Source organism: Rhinolophus sinicus, chromosome 8 (genome assembly GCF_057876585.1).
Source record: "Rhinolophus sinicus isolate RSI-liver-muscle chromosome 8, RSI-T2T, whole genome shotgun sequence".
NCBI classification, from domain to species: Eukaryota; Metazoa; Chordata; class Mammalia; order Chiroptera; family Rhinolophidae; genus Rhinolophus; species Rhinolophus sinicus.
In genome coordinates this window covers 22,149,448-22,176,675 of record NC_142508.1, presented here as the reverse complement: position 1 = coordinate 22,176,675, position 27,228 = coordinate 22,149,448, and the positions used below count along the sequence as shown (strand labels likewise).

General features: G+C 35.1%; 1 protein-coding gene across 4 annotated transcripts in view; it reads left to right on the top strand.

The window, feature by feature from the left end:
- The window catches only part of PTPRZ1 (protein tyrosine phosphatase receptor type Z1), a 165,480-nt gene that overhangs the window by 30,510 nt on the left and 107,742 nt on the right, over positions 1-27,228 (top strand). For all 4 annotated transcript variants that reach the window (XM_019750066.3, XM_019750067.3, XM_019750065.3 and 1 more), the window contains exon 2: positions 22,981-23,046. In XM_019750066.3, coding sequence (XP_019605625.3) covers positions 22,981-23,046 — 66 coding nt within the window. The remainder of the gene's footprint in view (positions 1-22,980; positions 23,047-27,228) is intronic.

Below are 27,228 nucleotides of genomic sequence, written 5' to 3'. Positions count from 1 at the left end.
TTGCCCTCATCTACCACCCCCTTTCCCCCTTACCCTCTCTAGTAACCATTAAACTATTGGCTGTGTCTATGAGTTTTGTTTCTTCATTTTTTTTCTTTTTCTTTTGTTGCTTTCAGTTTTATATACCACAAATCAGTGAAATCATATAGTTCTCGACTTTTTCTGTCTTATTTCGCTTACCAGTATAATCTCAGGATCCATTCATGTTGTCACAAATGGCACTATTTCATCTTTTCTTTTGGAGAATAGTATTCCATTGTGTATATATACCATAACTTCTTTATACAATCATCTATCAAAGGACACCCTTGTCAAACCATACCAAAGGCATTCTCTGGACATCATCTGGAGAGTAGTTTGTTTGTTCTTCTTTCTTGATATCAATGAAAATAGTGAATTTGCATGTTTTACTCACACGATTGAGAAATGAAATTTATCGTCCATACTTGTGGAAGTTAAACTTGGGTTACATTCACTATGCTAATGAAATAAAAAGTTACTACAATTTTAAGATGACAATTTGATATAGTGGCATATTTCTGTATTATATCTACAGAGAGATTTTCCCAAAAAATTATTCCCCAATTTAAATTCTATAATGCAGATATGAGAATTTAAAACTTAAATAAGTCTCTATGTGTGAATATTTTATCTAAATATCTTATTATCTAAATAAACACTGTTCATAGGGGTTCAATTTTGTCAATAATAATGTGACTATTCAATAAAAGGATGAAAGAAAAATAATAAAAAATTGTATAATTGAATTCACAATATCACATTAATAAAAAACTGGAGTAATATTATTTTGCCATAGTTAAATGCACAGTGACAGGTCAAAAATAATTTTTAAACAGTGACATGTTTATGAAAAACCTTGTACTAAAGAACTATACACCATAACAAACAACTATTAATGGGTTCAAAATGAATTAAATATGGAAAATAATTTCAAGATATTTATTTCCATTATCTCTCTGGCCAGACAACTAGGAACAGATACTTTTTGAATGAAAACCCTAAGTCTACCATAATTTTATTAGGAGACATTTATATACTGAATGATTTTACATTTTATTAGTGATGGACCAGGACCATAATTGAAGAGTGATCTCAGTAGCTAACTTTCAACATCGTTGAATTTAATCAAAAGTGTAAGAGAATATTTTAAATGATTAGAAGATAGCCTCAATTCTCTCATGGTTTACAGTGTTTATACATTAAAGTCTGTGGAAAGGCCTGAGGTCAAGGTGTTTTGAAAATATAGAAATTATCGTATTTAGCAATCTAATTTAATTTATATATTAACTTTTCAACTTATAAACTTCACAAAACTAAAGTTAATTAAATATAATATACTTTTCTTTTTCAAATATTTAATTAAATGAAATCTTGAATTTTCAGATCATGTTTGTGAGGGACTATTTTCAAATGCAAATAAAGTACACCGAGTCCTCATTTGAAGGTTATATGCTCTTGCTTTAAACCGATTCATCTACTCATGTGTCTGCTCAATCACAAAATGATAATCAAATTTAGACATTCAGTCATTGGGTACAGAACAGGGAGAAGTTAAATGGCTGATGTCAGAGTTGAACCTGACTTTGATCTTGGTCATATCAAGCTCTATGCAAGTGTCAACGGCTGCCAAATAACTGTAGAGGAAGAAGCTACCATGTTTTAAATTAGGAATGGTTCATCATTTTCCAGTTGAACATATGAGTAATTTCAGGGTTTTGGTGAAACGTGTTGGTGACAGTTGGCTGCGATCTGACCACATAATCACAATCTTACAGGATTAGCCAATAGGTATTCAATTGCATATCAGTGTAGCGCACCCCCTAATGTAGCAGTTGAATTAGTGCATTGTAAATAGCAGATCTTATCAAATGTGTGGTTCAGTTGTATTGGGAAAAAATATCAACTATATAACATATCTATTTCTTAGTTTTATTCTGTTCTCTTTCTTTTAAAAATGCTGATGAATCCAATATTTATGTTCCTTTCTGTCTATGTCATATTTTAATTTCTGCATCAGATTTATTTTTCATCCAGCCTTTCTAGTGGGGCTGCATATACTAGTTCTCCCTAGTCTTATAGCTCCTCTGCTCTAGAATGGATCCTATACTTCTATAATGCTTTTTTCTGTATTTCTACCACCCTTTAATTACAAGTGACAACACTTGAAGTAAACTTCTCTTAAAAATTAGAAATTTGAAGAAATTGAGATTTTTAAAATAGGTCACTAAATAGCCATTTAGAACCTAAAAATGTCCCCAATAAGCAGTTTTCAGGCTAGAATAGCGCCATGTATAACATTGTAGTTATAATGCTACTCATCTTTTTTAATTAAATGTCAGATAGTCTTGGATAAGGATTGGCAGAGTGCAAATATAGAGCAAATTATTTTTGTACGTGAAAAAAATCTGTAGTGTTGAATTTTTCATGGAATAGTCATTGGTGCCTGAGGATTTCAATGGAAATTTTTTTGATTTGCAGGATATCAGCAGACATGTTTGGGCTTTAGTATGGTTGTGACGTTTCTGATTATTCTATGTATTAAGCATGTGTGCTAAGGTTGTGTGTTGTTTTTAATCAATTCACTTGCTCTTCTATTTTCAAATTAAACTTTCATCTTCCCCTTTAACTCATGCTAGCAGAGGGCAGAGATGAATAATGGAGCGAGAATAGGGGAATTAACTGAAAGTCTGAGCATCAGATGTAATGCATTCCTGCATCCTGCTCCCAGAATGCCAAAAGCATTCATATCTGTGTGGACAAGAGAGGTGAACATTTGGAACTCCACAGTGGAAAATCGATCTTATATTGTGATCACTCTATAGTGAAACATATCATTGGACAGATTTCATTCACCAAATACATCTGCTCTGGATTTTCATGTTTACTTATAAATAAGAAGTGTCAGTCTGAAGTGACCATATATTGAAGGAATGCCACAAGCATGAAAGTGATCAAAACAAACAAATACATAAGCATAGAAAGAGGAACTCAGGGGGCCGGCCCAGTGGCTCAGGTGGTTGGAACTCCATGCTCCGAAGGCTGCCGGTTCGATTCCCACATGGGCCAGTGGGCTCTCAACCACAAGGTTGCCAGTTCAATTCCTCGAGTCCCACAAGGGATGGTGGGCAGCGCCCCCTGCAACTAAGATTGAACATGGCACCTTGAGCTGAGCTGCCTCTGAGCTCCCGGATGGCTCAGTTGGGTGGAGCATGTCCTCTCAACCACAAGGTTGCTGGTTCGACTCCCGCAAGGGATGGTGGGCTGTGCCCCCTGCAACTAGAAACGGCAACTGGACCTGGAGCTGAGCTGCTTCCTCCACAACTAAGACTGAAAGGACAACAACTTGAAGCTGAATGGTACCCACCACAACTAAGATTGAAAGGACAACAACTTGACTTGGAAAAAAGGCCTGGAAGTGCACACTGTTCCCCAATAAAGTCCTGTTCCCCTTCCCCAATAAAATCTTTTTAAAAAAAAAAAAAAAAAAAAAAAAAAGAGGAACTCAGAAGAAACTGAGACAAAGCAGAAAATAGAATGAAATTTTATAAAATCTATAATTACATATTTAGAGAAATAATAGAAGATTTTGCATTCACAACATGAGAACAAGATATTTTTAAAATAGCATAAGAGAAAAACAAAGAGCCCTTAGAATTTTATTTTTTTAATAATGAAGAAATAATGGTTAAAATAAACTATAAAATATTAGGTAGAAAATTTTCCTAAAAGAAGAATAAAAACCCAAAGATGTGGACAATAAGAAAGAGGAGACAATTGAAAGTAGATTGTCAATCCAGAAAATCAAATATCTAACTAATAGAAGTTTCAGAAAAATGAAAAACAGAAGGAAAGAAGAGAAATTTATAAAGGAAATAGCAAGAAAATATTGTTACTGAAAAACAGGATAGTTTGAAAAAGCCATGATAGACCCAATATAGTCAATGATAAAAAATCCAAACCAAAGGTATATTGTTACGAAAATTCAAAACACTGGGTATAAAAGATTCTGAATGTTTCACGGCGGGGTGGGGGGGTGGGGGGGGGAAGCAGACTCAATATACAAAGGACTGAGAATAAAAAAGGCATCAAATTCCTTAATATCCACAATGGAAATTAGAGGATAAAAGAACAATACATACTTTGAAAATTAGGGAGCAAAGTTATTTTCAACCTAGCATTGTGGAGCTAGAACAAGACAATCTCATCATAGAGAATCTTAAAACTTTCATCTCGTGCCCTTTTTCTCAGAAGCTGCTGGAATGTGCTTCAGTGCTCCACCAAAAGCAAGGGAAGAAACCCACAGGGGGATTCGTGGAGTTTAGATTGCAACCAGTGAAATAGCCATCAGAATGAAGGAAACCTGAGGATACCGCCTGGGCAGTAGGTTGTGGTGCCAGTTAGAGCAGAAGGATTCAGGAGAAAAAGTAGAAATGCTAAATTACCGAATTCAGCATTTCATTATCAAATTGCATCCTTATCCACTGTTCTTTGAGAGCTGTCAGTCAAGTATGGGAAATATAAGAGATTTTTCTAAAGTTGATAACGGGTTTAGCACTGCTTTGCACTATTATACATTTATTGATTCTTTGTTTATTTTTTGCCTTAAATATGTATAGAGCATTTATTCTGTGCCTGGTATTAGAGAGTATCCAAGAATTCACTGGTTTCTTTTCTTACAGTGAATCTCAGACAGAAGGGAGATAGACAGGTGTACATACACTGAAGGAGTATAACAGCTGCCATTAGGATAACATATACAATCAAAGATGTTTAGTGCACTTGGTAAAGAGGGGTCATGGGAAGGGGAAATTTTAGAGTACCAGGCTCGAGTGTATTTCAAGGGTCCAAGAAATCAATTCAGTGAAGAAAGAGAGATTGAAGCCCAATAAATCCTAGAGGAGGAAGGAGAGTGGGAAAGTGTGGGGACATCTTTCTCTGTGTCCCCACAGAGAACAAGGGAAAAGAGGTTAATGGTGAGGGTTAAAGGTAATTAAAGCGTGGAGACGAGGGAACTTTTCATTGCAACATTTCCAGTGCAATGGCTTCTGTTTTCTTGGTGATAAGAGAATGTTGGGTCAGCTCCTATTAGTAAAGGGAGAGACTTAGCACAGTCACTGGTCTGGAAAATGTTGATGACCGGGGAGAGGTAAATGAATTCTATGTGGCAGGGAACATTTCTCTGAGATTATAAATCCTAAATTTGTAGTTTATTCAATGAGTATTTATTTCGTATCTACTTTGTGTCTATGTTAGGTGCTGAGCAAAACAAATAGACACATTTCCAATTCTCAAGGTGTTCACACAGTAAGGCCTCTCACACAGTAAATAAATACCAAAATAATTACACAAGTTATTACTCAATTATGATTGTGAGAAATACTGTGTAAGAGTCATAAGAGAAAGAATTTCTTTGAAGAAGTGGTATTAAGGTACCACTCGAAGGATGAGAAGGATTGGGCGTGGGTAAGGAGACAGAGAAGGGAGAGAATAGCGCTATGGCAACGAAATGGCTGAGAAGGGCTCTGAGGTACAAAGTTGCTAGTGGGTGACAGCTGTGTCTAATATTCATCTTTTCAGCTCCTATGTATCAGCCCAGGGCATTGCAAAAATTTGTCATTTTCTAACTGAGTCATCGTATGAAAAAGCTTGAGAAGCCCTGCACTCAGGGACCTGACCCTGAAAACTTTGCATCTGTATCAATAGCAAGGTACCTATCTGGAGTAGATGAGATACCTGGATGTTTATCTTAATTTGGCACTTCCCAAGATGTTTTTATATCACCTGTGTATACAGTCTTTGAATTAATTCCTTTATTTAGCAAATACGTATTTGATAAAATGATGTTACATTTAACCTGCCCTCATTTTATAAAATAAATCAACACGCACGGCACGTAAAACGCAAGTTTACCTTGGAATAATTATCCAAAGAGAGTGGAACGATGCTCTTACCTTAGACACAAGTAAAGAGGAAAGTTTTCTCTCATTCTTTTGTTTTTCATTGAGTACTGTCAATACCATACAATAAGAGTACCATATTTCCCCGAAAATAAGACCGGGTCTTATATTATGTTGTGCTCCAAAAGACTCATTAGGGCTTATGTTCAGGGGATGTCCTCCTGAAAAATCATGCTAGGGCTTATTGCCCGGTTAGGTCTTATTTTTGGGGAAACACGGTAGAATTTCAAATTATATAATAGTCCATCGAAAGAATGCTCAAATTATTTGCACAAATTAAATAAACAATTCAGGAAATCAATCATAAAGTTTGGGCAAAAATCATCCAAGTTAGTTACTGGGAAACACTGGAACTACTGCCTGGAATTATCTTGCCACACAGACTATATTTATTCTTTTTAATTGCATCCTTATCCTCTTTACCTCTATGCACGCATCTATTTCAGAGAGACAAAAACCTGGCATTGCTTTTCTTAGCCATCGGTTGTTACACCTCTGTGAAATCACATGTGTTGACCTCTGTCTTAAATCATTGACTTGTGGTTGCTTGATATTATCTGAGTTTTTGGAGCATTGCTATTTTAATTTGTATAGGAAAACAATGTAACGTGATAGAAATTTCTGGTAGTGATTTGTATTATCGCTTACAAAGCTGTGTACTGTTTAAGGACCTAAGTAAGCTTCATCCATAAAAAGACGCCACTGGTCTTTCTTCTTATGCTCAAATGTAAACTTCTGGAGCTCTAGGGTGGGAAAGGCATGGGTGTGTGTGTCCATGGTAATCTGCTCTGTGTGTGCAGGAAGTTACAGCAGCGTTTAGCCATGAAAAGGATTGATTGTTTTTGTGAAAAATCCTCAAGACATGCCTTGAATTCAAAGAAACAAGGTCATTAAAATCGTAAATCATCTATTAATCTTTTTTGTTTCTGAAATGTCCTGGGTGGTCAGTGGTATTTTCAAGACCAAAATGAAAAATATGATTAAAATCAGAACATACTAGGTTTGTTGAAGTCGGTGGAATAAATTCCTCAATGCCTTTTGTCCTGAAAGATTTTTTGACTGGATACTCACGGTACATCTCCTGACTATAGAACTGAACATGTGGTGAGTTTCATAACTTTCATTCATTTATTCACTCTTGCACCAGGCACCATGCTGGTTTTACAGATGAAAACATCCCAGGGTTTTCTTGTTCTATCCAAAAGCACTGCTGGGTTTCCCATAAATAATTCGGTGGACTGGGCATTAAGGACAACATTATATGAGGAGCTGATCATATCACATTAATTTTTGTTGGATGTGCCAGGGAGATGGGGGTGGTCTTTCTCCCTTCAGGAGAGGTGAATAAGCAAGGCCCAGTAGGGTGTCATGATGTACCTTACACGCTCCTGCTGACCGACAGGCTCTGGGGGAGATGGAAAAGCCAAGTCCAGGCAATGGTATCACCGCCAGTTCTCCTGGTGAGGAACACCACCCCAAATCAGCAGACACTCCCTGAGCAGGAACGAACAGTGATTCTCCAGCCACTGGAGTAACTAGAACGGTTCAGGTACAAAGCAAGCACATAATCTCAAGGGGTCGGGCAGGGATCTCCTTGGAAAATGCCAAACCTCTTGGCCAATGAATGCCCTTTGCTCTGATATCAGAGAGGCTTCTGGGAAACCCATCCTCACAGGAAACATATCTTTCATTTAAATATATGAAACGAGACACTTTAGTTAGTTGGAGGTACATAGATATTTAAAATGGAAGGAATTCACAGTTTGTGTAAGCTCTTTTTTCTGAGGTCTAAAATGGTAGTTTATTTGTATTTCATTAGTCACTGTTTTTCTTAGCTTGCTAATGAACTTGAATGACACTTTTAAAGAACAGTAGACATTATGCTGTTAGGTTGCAAACTCCTTGAAGAGGACCGTTTTAAGTAATGTGTCTCTAGTGCTTACAGTTCAATATAAAGCCACTTACTATTAAATGAATTCTACATAAACATTCCATTTGGCACCATTGTGATGGAAGGGGACAGAATTGAAATTTTTAAGTAACTAAAACATATCCTTTAAAGACCAAGATATTTTTAAAAATCTGCAGTTTATGATAAAATCTTTCTGAAATATAAATATGTTTTTCTACTTTGTTAAAAATCTCTTTAACATAATATAATTTTTAAATGGCATCTCATCAGTATTTTCATCTGTATGAATTCCTTGAGATTCTGTTGAAGAATGAGCACCGTTTTTCACATCATTAAATAGCCCATTACTATTTTTGAGGCTTTTTTCTGATTCTTAATGGTTGTTTGGTCAATTTCCTCAACTATCCACTGGCACTTTTTGATACCATTGGAGTTCCTTGCCCCAAATTTTCTCCTTTACATTAGACACAGTTGACTATCTTAGATCCATTTCTGTGGGATAGTTTTTGTGACTCTCACTTTCTTCTGGATTCACGATAACTTGTGTGTATGTTGAGGATGTCAAAATCTAAACTTTGGGTATTGCTAATGTGATAGAAGAAGAAATCTACTACTCATTTGCTTTGAAGCTATTTTTATAACTATTTAGTTTTTTAAATGAATTTTTATCAGTTTAATTAAATTAAAATGTGTTTATTATTGATTGCTTACTTCTTTGTATCTTTTCATTCTGATTATGTATGATATTTAGTAAATCTGACTATGAAAACATAGGTTAAAAAATGTGGACCTCTCCTTGAATTGGAATTCAGTGAACATATATCTGAAAGTATCTTCATGTAAAATGACTTGCCACTCATTAAGATTTTTATTTTCAAAAGAAGTTGATGAATCAGTGAAATTGATGAAGTTGGAAAAAAGCAATCGCAGGATGAACTCTAAACGTAAAATAAATATTTATCTGGACTAATAGCTAGGTGTGCTTTATCCCAATCATACGTTGATATTATGCCCATTCTGTAGCTATGGGAATTGAGACTTAAAGACAAACATTGACTTGCCTACAGAGATAGTAAGCAATATAAGAACCATTTTAAACAACATAATTGAGTAATATCTCATATGGCACATAAAAGAAAAAACTCCTGCCTTATCAATACATGAAATAAGCTTGTTCATTCTATAAAATAATGTTTAAATAGGGTTCAGTTTACTTCCCAGATGAAAACATTATTACTTATGTTAGTATATTGTCTTATCCTTTATAAACACACTCAAATGAATGAATTCACTGGATCTCAAACCACCTCGTCAGACCTGGAAGACTTTTTGTTTCAGATAGAGGAACTGGGGCTCTGAAAGGACCAATGACCCTTCCAAAAGGCCACAGCTGGGAAATGTAAAAGCCAAGATTTACATCCTTAGTTCTTCTGGCCCCATCTCTCATTCCAGTCTCTTTCCATTATGATTTCAAAGTATCACAAATGAAAAATAGTTTTTTACTTTGTGAGTGGCAAAGTTGCCCGGAGAAGTTCAGCCACTGTAGGAGGCACGTCCCCGTAAACTAGAAAACATGAACATAAAATCTTTAATGAGATGTAGCGCTAAATACAGACATGTAAGATGACTTCATATTTAGCCCTCGCCTTTTCTTCCTGTAATCTACATCCAGTCAGTATGACCATTTAAAGAGTAAATATGGGAGAAAAGTAGTATTTATAATAAAAAATTTACCATTTCTATATTTAATGGTAAACTTGGAGTGGTGATTGTAGCATTTCTCTTATTCATGATCTATTCAGGCCCTCCATTTTATTATTATTATTTATTATTATTATTATTATTATTGTTATTATAAAACTCAAGGCACCAATAAAATAGAATTCCCTTGAGCACAAAGTGGATATGAGATTTTATTTTCCAGGTTCAATCAATGTGTCTTTGGCTAGACATATAATAGATTATCAGTTAAACATTTGCCACCAAAAAAATGAAATTAACAACAAAAGCATAAACTTCAGAAAAGTGTAGCCTCTTAGATGTTTAAAAATATACGAATGAAAAACATAAGTTCTATTTCGATATCTTAAGTCTTCATAATATATATAAATTTTAAGACTTACATCCCTTCATAAAAAATAACTTCTCTTTTCCCTTTAGGTGCGGGGATGACCCTTGGTCTGTTGTAAGATTCTCTGTTCCAAGTAACCAGCACCATTATCACATCAGACACTGCAGGACTATGTTAATTATCTTGAGGTGTCCCAGTGGCCCAGTAACTCCAGGGCAGAATGCCAGCAGAGTCCTGGTTGCCATCCAGCTTGAAACCCTGCAGTGACTTGTTCAGTCTCCTGACATCCTCACAAACAGTAAACCTGGAGAGAGATGTACTTGTTCCAACTGAGTTTACTATTCCAAAATAAATAATATCCAACCCCCAGCCAACCATTTGTGATTGTGTGTACAAAGTAACTAATGAGCTGTGTTCTCCAAGGCTATTAATTATCTGCTGAACAGGAATGCTTTTTTAAAAAGAGTGTTCCTCTGAGTGCAATAAACTTGGGTTATCTACACAACCTAAATGAGCGTCTTGAACATCTGCCATTGCAGAGCACTTTCAAGTTTCAGGCAAAAGTTGGGAAAAATTGTTGCAACAGTGGGCCTAGTGTAAGACCCAGGGCTGTCGCTGGTCAGGATAGATCACCAGGGCAAGACTTGAAGATAAGTGTGTCGTGATTGATGATCGAACTGACGCCTATTTTCTTAGAGTGGACTTTGGTGGTTCAGAGAATGGCCATCCTGGAGACACCAGGTTCCATGAAGAATGCACATGTCTACGAGAAAGATAAGAGTGCAGTGGGAAGCTTTGCAAAGAGTAGAGGCATGGGTGGGGTGGGGAGTGGGGAGCGTATCAAGCAGAGGAAAGGGAAGCAAATAGAATGGTTCTTCTACCCAGATAGAACAACTCTATACTGTCCCAAGCAATGGAGCCAATAGGATTTGAGCAGTTTTTACTCACTTTAAATCAGCTTTGTAACAGAGCAAGCTAAGATGATGAATATTTATCACCTGATAGTCTAGGGGCAATGAAACATCTATATCAATAAAGCAATAAATCATTTTAATACAGTTATGAACAAAATCAGTGACTAATATAGGTAAGTGCTTCTTAACAACTGAGAGCCGACTGATTAAGGATGTCATCAAACTATTTAATTTCTTGAAATTGCTAGTGGGGAAAATCGTTCTAAAATGAACTTCTTTAAAATGTAAAAATACGAAATTTTAAATAAATAATGATCCTAAACTGCCTTAAGTCTTCTGAAACAAGGAAAGTCTAAATGTTCTGAAAATCTTGTTAAAATATATGCATTTTGGAATGTTCTAGGAAATTAGATTGAGATAATCCCTTTAAGTTTAATTAAAATTAATTATTATGTTTTTTCAGTACTCATGCTGTTCTTGTGGGACTCAGTTAAACTTTTGAATATAGGGATTTGTATATTCCATTTGTGTATGGTGGGTGTCCATACTTTAAAAGTAAAGAATACTTTAGTCTAAAAATCAGACAGCAACATTAAACAAATGAATAATGTTGTGACTGAACAAGGGTGTGCTATGCATATGGTAGAAATGTCACCTTTTTTTCTTTTGGATTTTGCTTCCCTATTGAAAGAAAAAACTTAATACCTGAAAAATAAATTTAGGAAATAATATGAGCTGATAGAAGCATATTTTTTCACAGAGCTCAAAATGGTTTAACATATGCCCTTTTATTACAGTATCCTTCTAACTAGACAGGAGATACCCACCCCCATTTTGTAACTGTAGAAATACCAGCAAACACATGTGACTTCTCCAAGGTTACCACTCAAAGGGAGGGTCTAGATTTTTGACCCTAAGAATCACTGAAACGAGGTGCAAAATATTGATATATGTTTATAATTGAAATTGGGCTGATGTACCACACTTACTCTGGTTTCTTTCTGAAGCATTGCCCAAGCAAATCAAAAATATTTAACATCATTACAAATTTATTGAAAAATCATCAGCCTGTTTATTATAATGAATATGCTTCCTATGAATAAAAGCTTTCTTTTTTCTAGACCAGTGAAAAAAAAAAAGTCTACATGAAACATGTGACAAAAGCGAGTTTTTCAGTCATCACCTGGGACTGAAATCAAGAACATCCGTCTGCCTTGCCCAGACACAACTACATAATGAATCAGTCAACACACTGGCAGCAATTTTGTCATGAGGTCCACACCTCTTTCAGAACAGGATGCCAACTCACAGAGTTGCCAGATATTCCTGCTTAATGGGTAGATAATGTGTGTTTGGGCTTCATTTGATCTATCTTACTTGTTTTAGAAGTAAGTCACAAATTAAAATAAGGCTGTGTCAAAGTTTACCCAAAAACAGACGACTCATTACAATCTGATCATCATGGCCAGTAAGATGGTCTAAGCTTTGCTGTGTTGCTTATTTTGCTGTGGCTCTTGTTTTTAATTTCTTGGTACTGAAATTGCTCAGGTTGCCTCCCATGTGTAGGCTTGACTCTGATTTCCTAAACGTAACTTACTAATGCTGTTAATGCTAGCTAATGCATGCGATCTCTTGGGAATAAGGAAAAGCTTTGATTCTAAAATCCAAAATAAGAAAGAAAAATGGGTTTCAAGGTTTTTCTGGGTAAAGACAAAATTAAAACCCATTTTTGTTTACTCAGTTTTCGAAACCCTTGTCTGTAAACTGTTTTGCTGTAGAATCAGAGAGAGTTTTTCAGAAGGGCATATATGCTTTACATTTTTTAAATATTTAATTAATACAAACTCATAAAATATATGGACAGCATAAGAACACATCAAAAAGTTAAAATCACTCTCAATGGCACCATGCAGAGAAATTGAGATTTCTGAATATACCGGGGGTGCCAAAAAAATGTGTACACATGACCTGTAGTCATTTTTTGTTATCGGTGTATATTGAGCATTATAATTTTAATACAGTTTTTTCTTTCTTAAGATACGTATACATTTTTTGACATCCTCTTTATATGTAATATTTTAAAAATTGTAACTATTGATAAGGTTTTATATAATGTGCATTTCTCCACATCAATAAATATTTTTGAAACAATGAATTCACATTTCATATTGTGAACGTTGCATAATTTATTTAAACTTCCGCCATTTTTTGTACATTAACATATTTCCATTGTTAGTTTTAGTGCTGTAAATGTCTTTGTACATGGCACTGTGTTCTGTTAATCTTTTAAAATATATTCCTTAAAATAGAATTACTATCTTAAAGGATATGAAGAATTTTAAGAATCTTGATAACTCTTGCCAGCTTAGTTTCCAGAAAATTTATACTAGTTCATACTTACATCTGTATGTAAAAGAGCTTATCAAAATGTTTTGTGTATCAGTGAATATTACAAGAAAACAAAAATAACAAACCTTTGACAATTTGGTAACTGGAAAAAGCCTATCTCAGTATTATTTTAATTTCTGTTTCTTTGATACCCACTAAAGTCTAACATTTCTTTATAGGTTAATTACTTAATTATATTTGCATTTTTAAAACTTGTCTGCTCGTGTATTTACCTTATTGGTTTGTAAGAATTCTATATGTTTGGAATTTATTGTTATATTTGTTCAGTGTATTTTAGCAGCTACCAATAGCTTAACATTTGTAATTTGCATTTCACTAAACATTTTTCTAAACATGTTTTGAATGTTATATAAACAAAGCTATGAATATTTCTTTCTGATTTCTTTCGTTCATGTGTACAAATCCCTTCCCTATTTTATAATAAGTTAAACATTCACTTATATTGTTTGTGAATCCTTTTTTACTCAGTCTTTAATTCACTTGAACTTTATTTTGATACATGTGTGAAGTGTGACTTCATTTATTTTACTAAATAGTCAGTGTCCCCAAAATTGAACTTTCATACTTTCCTTAACTGGCTGTGCTGTTTCCTTTATCATGGATTAAACTCATATCTATACGAGGTCCAATTTTAGTGCTATATGCTTTGCTCTATTGATCTGCCTGTCAATTTATCTTCTAAGAACTTGTTGACCAAGCCCCCATTATTTCACTCTTTTTCTTAACTTTCTTATTAATTATTATTTTCCATTTCAATTTCTATCAGAACTTTAGAATAACTCTGCAAGTTAAAAACATCTCATTGAGATCTGACCTTGAGTTCATTGACATGGGAAGAACTGATGTGTTCCGCAAATGCAATGTTTCCACTTAAGGATGTCTCTATTCACGTTTTCCTTTATGTTAATAATAAGTCATGTCTTTCTTTATGTACCTTCTTGGTGTTTTATGCTTGTTGTGGTAAATGTGAATGGAACCCCACTGAATCCTCTAATTGGGTATTTTATGTGCTAGTTGTTAGAACTTCCCGAGTGATCCTAATAATAGAACCACACAGCAGACATTTTGCTCTACTCCTGATTTCATTGAAAGCACACTAGCATAAGACTTCACAACAGAAACGTTATTTAGATTCCTAAATGATAACACACGATTGTTCCGATAATAATATAACAGTATACAATAGTAACATGTTTCCCCCAAAATAAGACCTAGCCGGACAATCAGCTCTAATGTGTCTTTTGGAGCAAAAATTAATATAAGACCCTATATTATATTATATTATATTATATTATATTATATTATATTATTATATTATACCCGATCTTATATAAGACCCGGTCTTATAGTAAAATAAGACCGGGTCTTATATTAATTTTTGCTCCAAAAGCCACAGTAGAGCTGATTGTCCGGCTAGGTCTTATTTTCGGGGAAATGCTGTATACTAATACAGAACTCAAATGTAATATTACTTTATTTTTATAATTTGATGAATTCTGTGTTTTCTACCCATTTTTGTATGCTTATTCTTATACAGATTCAATTCTCTTCCAACTTCTAGTATTATTTTTAGCTCTTTCTTCTAATAAGTTGTTTTTTTTTTTTAACAGGACTTTATTGGGGAACAGTGTGTACTTCCAGGACTTTTTTCCCAAGTCAAGTTGTTGTCCTTTCAATCCTAGTTGTGGAGGGTGCTGTTCAGCTTCAAGTTGCTGTCCTTTCAGTCTTAGTTGTGGAGGGCGCAGCTCAGCTCCAAGTCCAGTTGCCGTTGCTAGTTGTAGGGGGTGCAGCCCACCACCCCCTGCGGGAGTTCAACCGGCAACCTTGTGGTTGAGAAGATGCGCTCTAACCAACTGAACCATCTGGGAGCTCAGCGGCAGCTCAGCTCAAGGTGCCGGGTTCAATCTTAGTTGCAGGGGGCGGAGCCCACCATCCCTTGTGGGACTCGAGGAATTGAACTGGCAACCTTGTGGTTAAGAGCCCACTGGCCCATGTGGGAATCGAACTGGCAGCCTTCGGAGTTAGGAGCATGGAGCTCTAACCGCCTTAGCCACCGGGCTGGCCCCAGACTTTATTTTAAACATAAAGCTCAAACAAACTTAATGGAAACTTTTGTCACTCATATCATTTAAGCCCAAGGAATAAATTTCCCAAAGTTAAATCCACTTTTTATTTTAATATTCAATATTTATTTAATATTCAAAAAGTAGATAATGTTTTAAATGAATTGTTAGGCTGTAAAACCATATTTATTAACTTGAGAAACTATCAGTGATTTGTCATTATGTAAAAAAGCAAGTCACCACATAATGAAATACTGTAATTCAATTTATGTAAAACATAAATTTATTATATAAGTATAACCAGACAATCATATATGCATGCACAGAATTGTAAAGTGTGGTTATTCATAAGAGATGGGATTATACTCGTAGGTGATTTTTAAAGTCATTTTATTTCTCTTTATTTTTCTAATTTATCTGAAACAGGCATGTATTATTGCTCATGTAATAAAGATTGAAATTATTAATATGTTTTTGACAGAAAAATACCTCAACTCTAGGAATAATAGATAAATCACATTAGGTTAAACACATATCTAAGTACAAGAAAATACACTGGCTACTTCACCAAGACAAGCTTGTGAATATTTTGAGCTTTTATTGAAAAGCTTTAAATAGGGTTAATAGACATATTGCCAACATACAAATCCTCTCTGGGGAAACATACACAGTCCTCAGTGTCTAAGGAACAATGACATCGAATTGCTTCCCTCCAAACTCTCCCTTAGTCCTATGAGAAATATGTATTTAATTAGATGTCTGACGATCAAAACAAGCATATGGAAGAAAGGGTTCCCTTTGTGCTTTTCAATTATCCATTATGTCCAATCTTTCCATCTCCCTGGATAAGTGTACAGTTGGTTTTTTGTTGTTGTTTTAGTATAGTGTCTTAAGGATTTACTTTCTTTTTAACCTTATCCTTAAGTAAAGAGGTCACCTAGACTCTAGTAACTCATTTCTTTCCAGAATTCCCTACCTTTAACAATATGAATTAATTTACCCTCCTGTTTGGCATTAAGTTACAATTTAAGTTTTGAGACTGTAAACAGTACTTTTATTTTCAAATCTTTACAGAGGGGAGAAAAATCAATGAAATTCTTCCTAACACTGAAAAGCAGCTGAAATTGGAAAACAAATAATTTAGGGTGAAAATTATATATACAGTTGCTAAGTTTATCTATATCTTCCATATGGTGGTTATCAAAACTTTGATTTCCATTATCTGAGTATAAAATGAAATAAAAGATTATATGTATACACGCATATACCTATATATATTTGAATATATGTAGGTGCTCAAGGTGAGTATAAGATGGAATATGTTGAAACAGAAACTTCTAAGGTTACCTGAAATAATATAAAGCACATTTCTCTCAATTTTTATAGCAGGTCATGAAGAGACTTCAAGAAGAATATTTTTAGGACAAATTTTAGAGTAGCCATAAAAAATATTTACTAATATATATTTTCCTATGTACAATTCATTCCTAAAAAATATTAGTTTTATCTCTACCACACACACACACACACACACACACACACACACACACACTCACACACACAAGATCTTTAACTCATGTTTCTGATTTTATTTTTTTCTTAGAGAGGACTTTTATTATTTTGTTTCTAGTAAAAGATGGTTAGACTGTCGCCAGAGGTTCCCAGGCTTTTCTCCACGTGGTTATCAGCCACTTACCTTTCTTCACCCACCCACCCCCAATCTCTTTCACTTCAATTAGAAATATTTATTTGACTATTATACACTTTTCTTTAATATTTTCCTTTAAAACATACTCAATATATGAAATATAGTCACACTTTTCAGCCAGCTCAGCAGACCATCTCCTTCCTGTTTTTAAAATAAATGTATTGTGCTCGCTTCGGCAGCACATATACTAAAATAAATGTATTAATATTATAGATAAAAGGACAGAGTTGGATGAAAACAGTATGAAAATGGACGTGACTCTTGTATTAGATGAGCCGTCACCAAGAATAAGTCCCCAGTGATCTGTGCAGACTGCACACAAGAGGCCAACTGGCCTCTTACACTTTTGGTTCCAGAATTTGCCGTTGGCTTGGTGCTCATGCCCTTCCTCTACCTGAATGCATCAATCCCTGTCTCCACATCTCTCCTCATCAGAGTCTTGTACTCAAGGGCTTTAAAGAGTCACCTCTAATGGTATCCCTTCTTCTCTGCCTTTCCAGATTTCTACCATAAACTGACTTCTTTTCCCCCTCCTCTGAAGTTCCTTAGTGATTTTCTTTTAAAGGATGTGAAATATGCTAGTTTCATTTACTTTGGAGAAGTGAAAAATCTAGTTTTAGAATCCTAGACTTCAAACTTTATATAAATATGTATATATATATATATATATATATATATATATATATATATATATATATAATATGTATATATATATTATATATATATATATATATAAATAACTGTGGTTATTTTTTACCCAAAGTTTCTTTTTCTGAGGACCACTCTATTCTCTATTTCTTCTCCCTGTCATATATATGCCACTTTGTGGCATTGTGTGTGTGTGTGTGTGTGTGTGTGTGTGTTTCATCTGAGCACTGCTGCAAGATTATGTGTTTGGATACAGCTGATAAGTAGGATGCAAGCTAATCAACATGAAGCAGAGACTATCTTTAGGGTAAAGGTGAAATCAGGCATTTTTATAATTTGAAATATTTATAATGATAGTTTTAGTAGGAAATAAACACCCGGATTTTTTGTTGTTGTTTTAAAAACATGAGCAAAAAAAAAAAAAAAGCTAATTTTATGTATATCTTCTATATGGTGCTTATCAAAACTCTGAGTTCCATTATCTGAGTATAAAGTGAAATAAAAGATTATATGTATATACACATATACATATTTGCATATATGTAGGTGCTCAAGGTAGGTATAAAATGGAATATGTTAAAACAGAAACTTTTAAGGTTACCTGAAATAATATGAAGAAAATTTCTCTGAATTTTTGTAGCAGGTCATAAAGTGACTTCATGAAGAATATTTTTAGGACAAATTTTAGAGTAGCCATAAAAAATATTTACTAATGTATATTTTCCTATGTACAATTCATTCCTAAAATTTCTCAGTTTTATCACTACAAAACACACCAAAACAGACCTGGCAAAAATTTTTAAATGGAAAGAAAGAAAATATAAAAGCTAAAGAAACTAAAACCCACAGAAATGGGGAAAAATCTGTGTTTCATTATTTTATTTGATTTTAAAATGTGTAAGCACGTTGATAAATTGTATTTTATATAGGATTTACTGGTTTTCAAAGTATATAATGCAACAAAAAACAGTGAACCTAGCTTCTTTTTTCTTGCTCATTGGAGCTATCACATCTCATCTATCAGAATACTGAGTAGAATTTTAAAAGTGGGGTACTCTCTCACGCCCAAGGACTATGTAATTAGCATATGAATGTGTAACGGATTGTTTGAAGTAACAATTAAGGGAACAATACATAAAGGAACTGAAGAGAGCTACCAACACCTGGGAATCTTGTATTGAAAAAAGCTTTCTTAACGTAAGTAATTAAAAACCAGGGACAAATGCTCATTGTGTAGCATTAAAGCCCTACAAGGAAAGTGAAAATCTGCTGATATTTGCTGTCATCTTTCAGACTGAATCATTAAAACAAGAGCTTAGTGTGTTATTTATTTGAATATAATACTTTTTAAATGTAGGCTTTGTATGGATTTGATCTGAAATCATCAAAATGCATTTACAGGAAAAAGTCTTGCATTTTAAAAATGTTTATTTTTAAAACATATAATAGATGACAATAAATCTTTTCCCTATGGTCAGTGCAAAGTTTCAGAGGAAAATTGCAACTCCAATCAGGTGTATAGTCAATTCTCAATAATTTATATATCCAAATAATTCCTCCTGGTAAATTTCTAGGTGTATAGTTTTGTTTTGTTTTGTTTATCTTGAAGGTTTACATGCTATAGGGGTTCCTATTCGAGCAAAGCACCTTAGCAGAGTAACAAATATTAGCTCAGGAATTCCTAACAAATATTAGTTAGGAATCCTTGATATTGGGGAAGGCTCAGTGGAGTTGGAGGCAGGAGCCACGTATTGTTTCTATTTTTGTCACTACCTATACAAGCCACTTATATTTCTTTGACATAAATTACCTTATCTCTAAAATAGGAATTGTGTGTTTTTATTTTTTGTAGCCTGTTAAAGTCTGAGTCAAATGAGGCCCTTTCTAACATTTAAGTGGATATATTCCTTGATCATGAAGAAACACTCATCCCCAGAATTTAACCATAAATGGCAATCATTTTATGGGACAACTCTATTTGAAAAATAATGAACCTAATATTTAATTTTTTAAGTAGAATAGCAAATATCCAGAAGGGTGAACAACCTAAATATCCATCTGTGACGAATGGATAAATAAAGTGTGGTATATCCATTATCAAAACAAAAATTGCACTGGACAGAGTTAAGCAGGAAGGAAAAGTTTATTCAATGCTATTGCAATTGGGAGAGAAGCCAGAATGAAGACTGAACTCAATTCCAGTGAAGCAGAGGGGATAAGGTTTTTTGAAGGCTGGAGTGAGCCCCAGTGGAAAGTAACTGCAGGACATTCAGGGAGAAATCATAGGCCATCTGTGTTTGCTAACTGGCTTTCTCCAAAGAAAAAGGAGGTAGTTTTTGCAACTTAGAGCATCCGCGCCAATGAACTTAGGCAACTTGGAGCATGCGCGCCAATGAACTTAGGCTCCTACACGCTCACAGAAACTGGGAGATAAGGGTGCTATTTCCTCTGATGATTACTTTCAAAAGGATGATTCCCATGTCCTTGAGAAGTATATTTCTAGTAGTAAAACTGCCACGGTTGTGGGAAATGATTTACACCTCAAAGGGGCAGAGAGAGAATTTACAATTACAAGTTTTCTAAACTCTAAGAAGGGCAGGGCAGGGGCCTAGGATCAAGAAGAAGCCAGTGCAGAGTTTATTCAAGCTGAGGGGAACTTTAAGGCCTTTTTGGTCACCATAAAATGATATTATTAGGCAATAAAAAGGAATGAAGTATTGATACGTGCTACAACATGGAGGAGCCAGAAAACATTAATTATGCTAAATTAAGCCAGTCACAGAGGACCATATATTGTGTGATTCTGTTTATATGAAGTGTCTAGAATATCAAATCTATAGAGACAGTAGATTAGTGGTTGTCTAGACCTGGGGGATGTGGGGATGGGGTTGGAGGTGGCAGCTAAAAGGTATGGTGGGCAATGAAGATGTTTTAAAATTGTGGTGATGATTGCACAACTCTGTGAATATGCTAAGAGCCATTAACTTGCATACTTTTAATGGGTGCATTATCTGATATGTAAATTTCATTTCAATAAATCTGTTATAAAAACAAATATGTGTTGAAATATGCTCCATGGCCAATGGAATATTTACCAATATTTACATGTAATAAAATTTTTAAAACAAAAAACTCTTATTTCTCCAATGTATGTTTTAATTAATCTTTGGATGCAGGATGTGTATTTCTGGTAGCTGGCCTGCTTTTCAGTTTTTGCAAAATAGTTTAGCAGTGATTTATTAGCAACAGAGAGTATATGACATTATGACAGGTACTAATCAGAGAGTATATGACGTGGAAGAGAGGAAAATTATTTCTGAAATGTCCTTAGATATTTGCTTCCCTAAAATTGGGAACTCTCGATAAGTAGAAAACAACTGTTTATTGAGAATAAAAGGAAATGGTTTCTTTTTCCAACTGATGAGAAAGATCAACATAGGCATGGCATGGCGTGGCATGGTATAGAATAGTATAAAATAATTCTTGCATTCACATGAGGGCTGTATTGACAGAACCTCAATTTATGAATAACGTTTTATAACTTCATTTGTTAACTAGCTATTTGCAGCCGTTTCTACAGAAACACTTTTTTCAACATTGATTCCAAACCTAGTTCCAACAGATTTATTTTACCCACAATGTAATTGAAATGTAGTACTGATGTTACTACAGTCTGGGACTAACGGACAATGACACAAGAAAGAGGAGGATAAATCATAACATTCCCATTTCCTGGGTGCCAGTATGATTTCAGGCAAAATTTTTAATTTTGCAGAGTGAAGTTTTGCCTTTAAAAGGTTCTGGGAACAATTTCTACTTGTGGGGCAGGGGTTCCCATGTCAACAATTCTTGGGCACCAACTAGGTGTCTGACAGTTCAACTCAATTCTGACACTATCTACATGGAGCTAGCATCAGATCCCACAGGTTTAGGGCTCAGTCCTACAAGATTGTCCCCACCCCTTCAGATACCAGTCACCAAGTCCATGTTGTCACCTGTGGTTCTGACCCACTGGCTCTGGATCCGAGGTTCCAATGATTGTCCTTGGGTTTGGTTAATTTGCTAAACTCAGAGACTCAGAGAAACATTTTACTTACTAGATTACCAGTTTATTATTAAAGGATACAACAGGAACAGCCAGATGGAAGAGATGCAAGGACAAGGTATGGGGAAGGGTCTCAGAACTCCCATGCCCTCTCCAGGTGTGCCACTGTTCTTAAATCTTCACGTGTTCACCAACCTAGAAGTTCTCCAAATCCTCTCCTTCTGAAATTTTACGGAGGCTTCATTACATACGCTTGTTTGATTAAATCACTGTCCATTGGCAGTTGGTTCAACCTCTTCACGCCCCAAAGGTTACAGGGAAAAGGGACTGATAGTTCCAACCCTCTAATCACGGGGTGGCTCTCATGGCAACCAGCTCCCATCATTTGGTGGGGGTCCAAAAGTCACCTCATTAACTTAACAAAAGACACATTTATGCCTCTCTTCTCAGGGAATTCCAAGGTTTTAGGAGCTCTGTGCCAGAAACAGGGAGATAGACCAAATATATCATCTTATTATAAATCAGTGTCACAGGCTTCCACCCACTTTCCTTTCTATACCTCTTCCCCCAGGTTCTAAATCGAGAGCCTCTCTCTGTAGTCGTGAGGCATCATTACTCTGACGAAGCCCATGACCCCACTCAGGCATCTCTGTTCTTCCAAGGGACAAGCTTACCTGCACTAACATAACCTTTCTCCCAGCTGAGATACATGCATTCCAATTCCCACTTCCTCAAGGCACCTAATTTAATTTTGTATTATAAAGGAAGCAGATTTCGAAAAATGGTAACCTCTGGGTCTCCTAGAAGCATTTACAGATAAAACTTGGATTTTTGTAAACCCAGAAGTACTGATAATCAATAGAATTTTAAGCATTAGACTTAGGGAATGATAAGAAAATTTGAAGATAGGACAAGCTGTCCTTTCTGACCCCAGTCTCTCTTTGGGATGCACCCCTCTAGGTTGCTTCTGCTTTACCCAGAATATTTGCTTTGTCCTTGCCAGAACTTCAGCATTCTTAAAATGGGCCCCCTGAAATTTTACACTAACTCTGAGACCAGGAACAGTGGAGCCATAATGGTGGTGGTTGGAGTTGGGAAGAGACATTGGGAAGATAACATGGAAAGGAGTGATCTGGAACCATTTATGATATGCACGATTTGCACATCTTACACTTTTTTAAATTTAGACGTGTTTTCCCACACGTTGATTTATTGGTTTTTCTTGGTTACAGATTTGGCTTATGGATACTACCGACAACAGAGAAAACTTGTTGAAGAGATTGGCTGGTCCTATACAGGTAAACATTACTGTAGAAAATTTTATTGGCTTTTTATCTATTTTTATATGTAAGAGGAAACTTTGTAGCTCAACACATCTTTTTAACTTCGCTATGTGGATATTTATTTAGACGAACTAATACAAATGTATGCAAAATGATTTCTAGTGGACTTGGCCTAGCAAATTTGCTCATGTAGAGATACTGGTATCGATGGAGCTGGATTTGAATCCCAGATCCACACTGGCTGTAATATCTCCTTGAGAAATATGCATAAGCTGAGGCTCATTGTTTTCATCTTTGAAACGGAGGATTGTTCTGAGTATTAAGATAAATGAAATTGGCACAGTGCCTTCTTATAAATAGCAAGTTCTCAAGCGATGTTACCTGCTGTTATAATCACAGTAGTGATTTTTTAAATTCATTTAACAAATATTGATGGGTTTTTTGCTCTGAATTGCTCTGCTCTTACCATTACTCTTATTGGAATCAGGGTCTAAAATGATTTTGCACGATTGCTAGACTTGGCTTAGAGCATCACGAGTATCTGAAGATGCCTTAAAATGGTAACAACCAAATGATGATCAGAAACCCTAGGGGAGAGGAGAAGCTCTAGGCCCGATGGGAAGAACATGGGTGGCATCTGGATGGACCATGACATGCCTGGTGACCATCTGAGGCAGAGCCGAGTGATGAAGTTGGGTACTGCTCAGGTTAGATTGGTAAAATGGACTCAGATTAGAAGGGCTTTAACATGAGCCTAACCAGTTTGAACTTTATTGTATAGATGAAAGGGAGCAGCACTGTGGGTTTTGTAGATAGGCGTGCATTTTATTTCTCTTTTTGTTCTTCTTCTAAAAGTAGTAAATAGTCATTGTAGAAAATACGTTCAAGCACAAAGAAGAATATAAAAATCAGTCTTTATTGCCGAGTAATATTCCATTGTGTATATGTACCACATCTTCTTTATCCAATCATCTATTGATCGGCACCAAGCCTGCTTCCATATCTTGGCTGTTGTAAATAATGCTGCAGTGAACATAGGGGTGCATATATCTTTTCAAATGAGTGTTTTGGATTTCTTCAGATAAATGCCCAGATATTGAATTGCTGGGTCATATGTAGTTCTATTTTTAATTTTTGAAGGAACCTCTGTACTGTTTTCCATAGTGGCTGCACCAATTTACAATCTCACCACAATGCTCAGCCATAAAAAAAATAAAAAATAAAAAAAATAAAAAAGTGAAATCACAGCACAGATGTACCTGGAAGGTATTATGCTAAGTGAAATAAGTCAGAAAAAGAAAGACAAATACTATATGATTTCACTTTATGTGGAATATAAAGAACAAAATGAGAAAGAACTGCATTTAAATAATTAAAAGTGATGCAGAATTATGGATAACTTTCGCTTTTATGTATTTCTCAGAATTTAAAATATTAAAAATAAAAACCCAGTATTCCTTAGATTTAGGGGTCACAATTATAAATGGGTAAATTAAGGGCGGGTCCTTCCAGATACCACACAGAGCTACTTGATACCTATCTGCAAGTAACCCACCGCTTAGCTATGCCTTCACTTGTTCATTTTTCTTGCTCTGATGGCTATCTTGGTTATATTCCACGTTCTAATTTAACTCATTTCACAGAAGAGGTAATACAAATGAATAATAGAAATTAAAATCTGGACTTCAGTGGTAATCAAAACAAATTAAAGTAAAATGTCATTTTTAAAGCTATCAAATTAGTAAAGAGTTTCAAAGAGATAATCATCAATCCTGGCTAGCATTCAGCTGGATAGTCATTCATTTATACTATATATTAGTGTAACCTCTCTGCAAAGCAATTAGGCGGTGTGTATTAAGAATTTTGAAGTATTCTCTAATAAAGAAATGATAAAAATACAAATGAAGGCGTATATCAACCTGTCTATTCATCTATTGTCATTTTTATAGTAGCTTAAATATCTAAAAATAATGTATGGTTAAAAATAAAATGTAGAACTAAAAGCAGGTTATATTCCTCTAGGCAATAAACCTTTAGAGAGAAAACTCAAATATTCACCAGGGATGAGTAAAATGGAAAACAAGTTTTAATGCATACTCCATTCTCCCTAAACCTAGCATCGGAAAATGGAGGACCTATGGCCTAGGGAGAGAGAGGATTACAGTTCTCCCCACCAAGGCCAATGTGTGTTGACTGGTGGAGCGGTAGTATTGTGTGTTTTCCAGCAGATCAGGGCCCCTGAGCAGCGTGTTGTGCCTCATGCAGTCAGGAGAAGACAGCAGTTTTACCAATGCGTTTCTTGGTAAATGCAGATACCACTGTGCATATCCTGTTATCTTAAGAGGAAGCCACAGAGCTCTTCCTTTTAATGGGGGAAATTGTGTGTAGACATGGAACCTATAGAGTGACCAGGTTTTCATGGATGAGTCTATGCATAAACAATGCACAGTTCTTTCAAATCTTTGCTGTATAATCCAGTTGCATTGTACTCCTAATTTAGGCCTGTTGGCTTCAGGGCCTTTAGGGGACCATCTAGTGATCAAAGGGATAGACTCATGAAAAAATGTCATTTGCTCTGGGGGGAGGTATGCTAGGTCTCAAAAGGGGATGTTCCAGAGTTAGGGTGAGGACAGAGTTTCAGATAAGGACATTTTACAACTGCTTAGCTCAAACTGACTGTGGATTGATTATTTTGTCTGAATACCTGCAGTGTCAGAAAGTAAACAATTGAAAGTCTTTATCCAAATGAATGTCTTTCCCAAGCAAACCACACCAAAGCTAAGCATTTAAAATACGAATTATTCACTATAAAGTTTATTATCCCTTTTTTAATTTTTAATACAAGTACTTAAAGGTTGTTAGTAGTTTTTAGTATTTCCAATTTGTATGCTTATTACTCCACGTAGAAAATGATAAACTATTCTAACTGGATAAAAATTAAGAATACATTAGTTTTAAGATTTTTAAATTTAACTAATTGATGAATGTTGAAGTAAATTGGTTTTGACCATATTTAGTCCTAATTTCATTCATAACAGCTTATCTTGTTGAGTTACATGTTCCTGGTCTTCCGTGTGTTGTGTTAGCATTTAAATTTGTCAGATTAACTGCAATCTCAGAAGGAAGGACTTGCCATTGAATATTTGTACATGCAGAATTCTATTAATGAAAATTACTAGGGCCATCATAACGTATGTCTGTAAGAGAGCTCAGCGCTCTACCATAAGCCATTTAAAAATATTATACAGCACGTCAAACATTATTGAAATGAAATCACTTAGGCTGAGGCTCTTTATGAAAGGTTACACAATTATAATATGTGAAAACACAACAGAAATCTCTGGAGGCTACCAGAATGAGTGGAGAAAGAGAGGGAGGAAAATGAGACGGTATTACTCTTTCAGTCGTGTGGGGTTTTTTTTTTGTTTGTTTTGCATAGATTAAAAATGACTTTTCTATTCAGGATGTAGGCTATAATTACATTGAGAAATGACAGGTTTGGTAAATACAGTTGACAGTCCCAGTTTTAAAGTTATTATAGCAAGGTGAGCAAGGCATGGTTGTCACACTGAGACAAAAGAGTGAATTATAAATCTGGGAGTATCAGCACTAAAATCCAATTCTTTCTTTAGTAACTTCAATTCACTTAAGGATTTCAGAAAATGAGTTTCCTTCTTCCTAGTAAGCTTACATTTTCTATGACAATGCCTAAACAAAGACAATTCAGTGGAAGTGAAAACTACGTTATTTGGTCTTTCATTGTTTGATGTCATGACCACGTAGCCCACGATTGTCATATGAGATGTTAAAATCTTCCTTCTGTTCGAGTTATTAGACCTTTGTAACTTCACACCATAATAAGATCGTCAGTAGTGGATGGATTTTCACTGCTTCATTCTTAGAAGTATCACTATTGATGTATAGACTTCATTTCCTGGACTTCCTAAAATATTCTGTTGTTTCTTTTTCACCATACTTTAAAGCAACTTGAAATGCAAAACTTTATATTGATATATTCTCAAGTTCTTAAAACTAGACAACTTTAAAGTTTTAGCTAAAGGGTTTCATTGTCTACAAATAAGAAAGGCCACACATGTGTCTCTATTAGACACGTGGCTGAATAACCCAGGAGGAGAGAGACTTTAAATACCAAATTGTTTCTTTAAATAGAATTTCCAGTCTAAATAGTATTTCCAT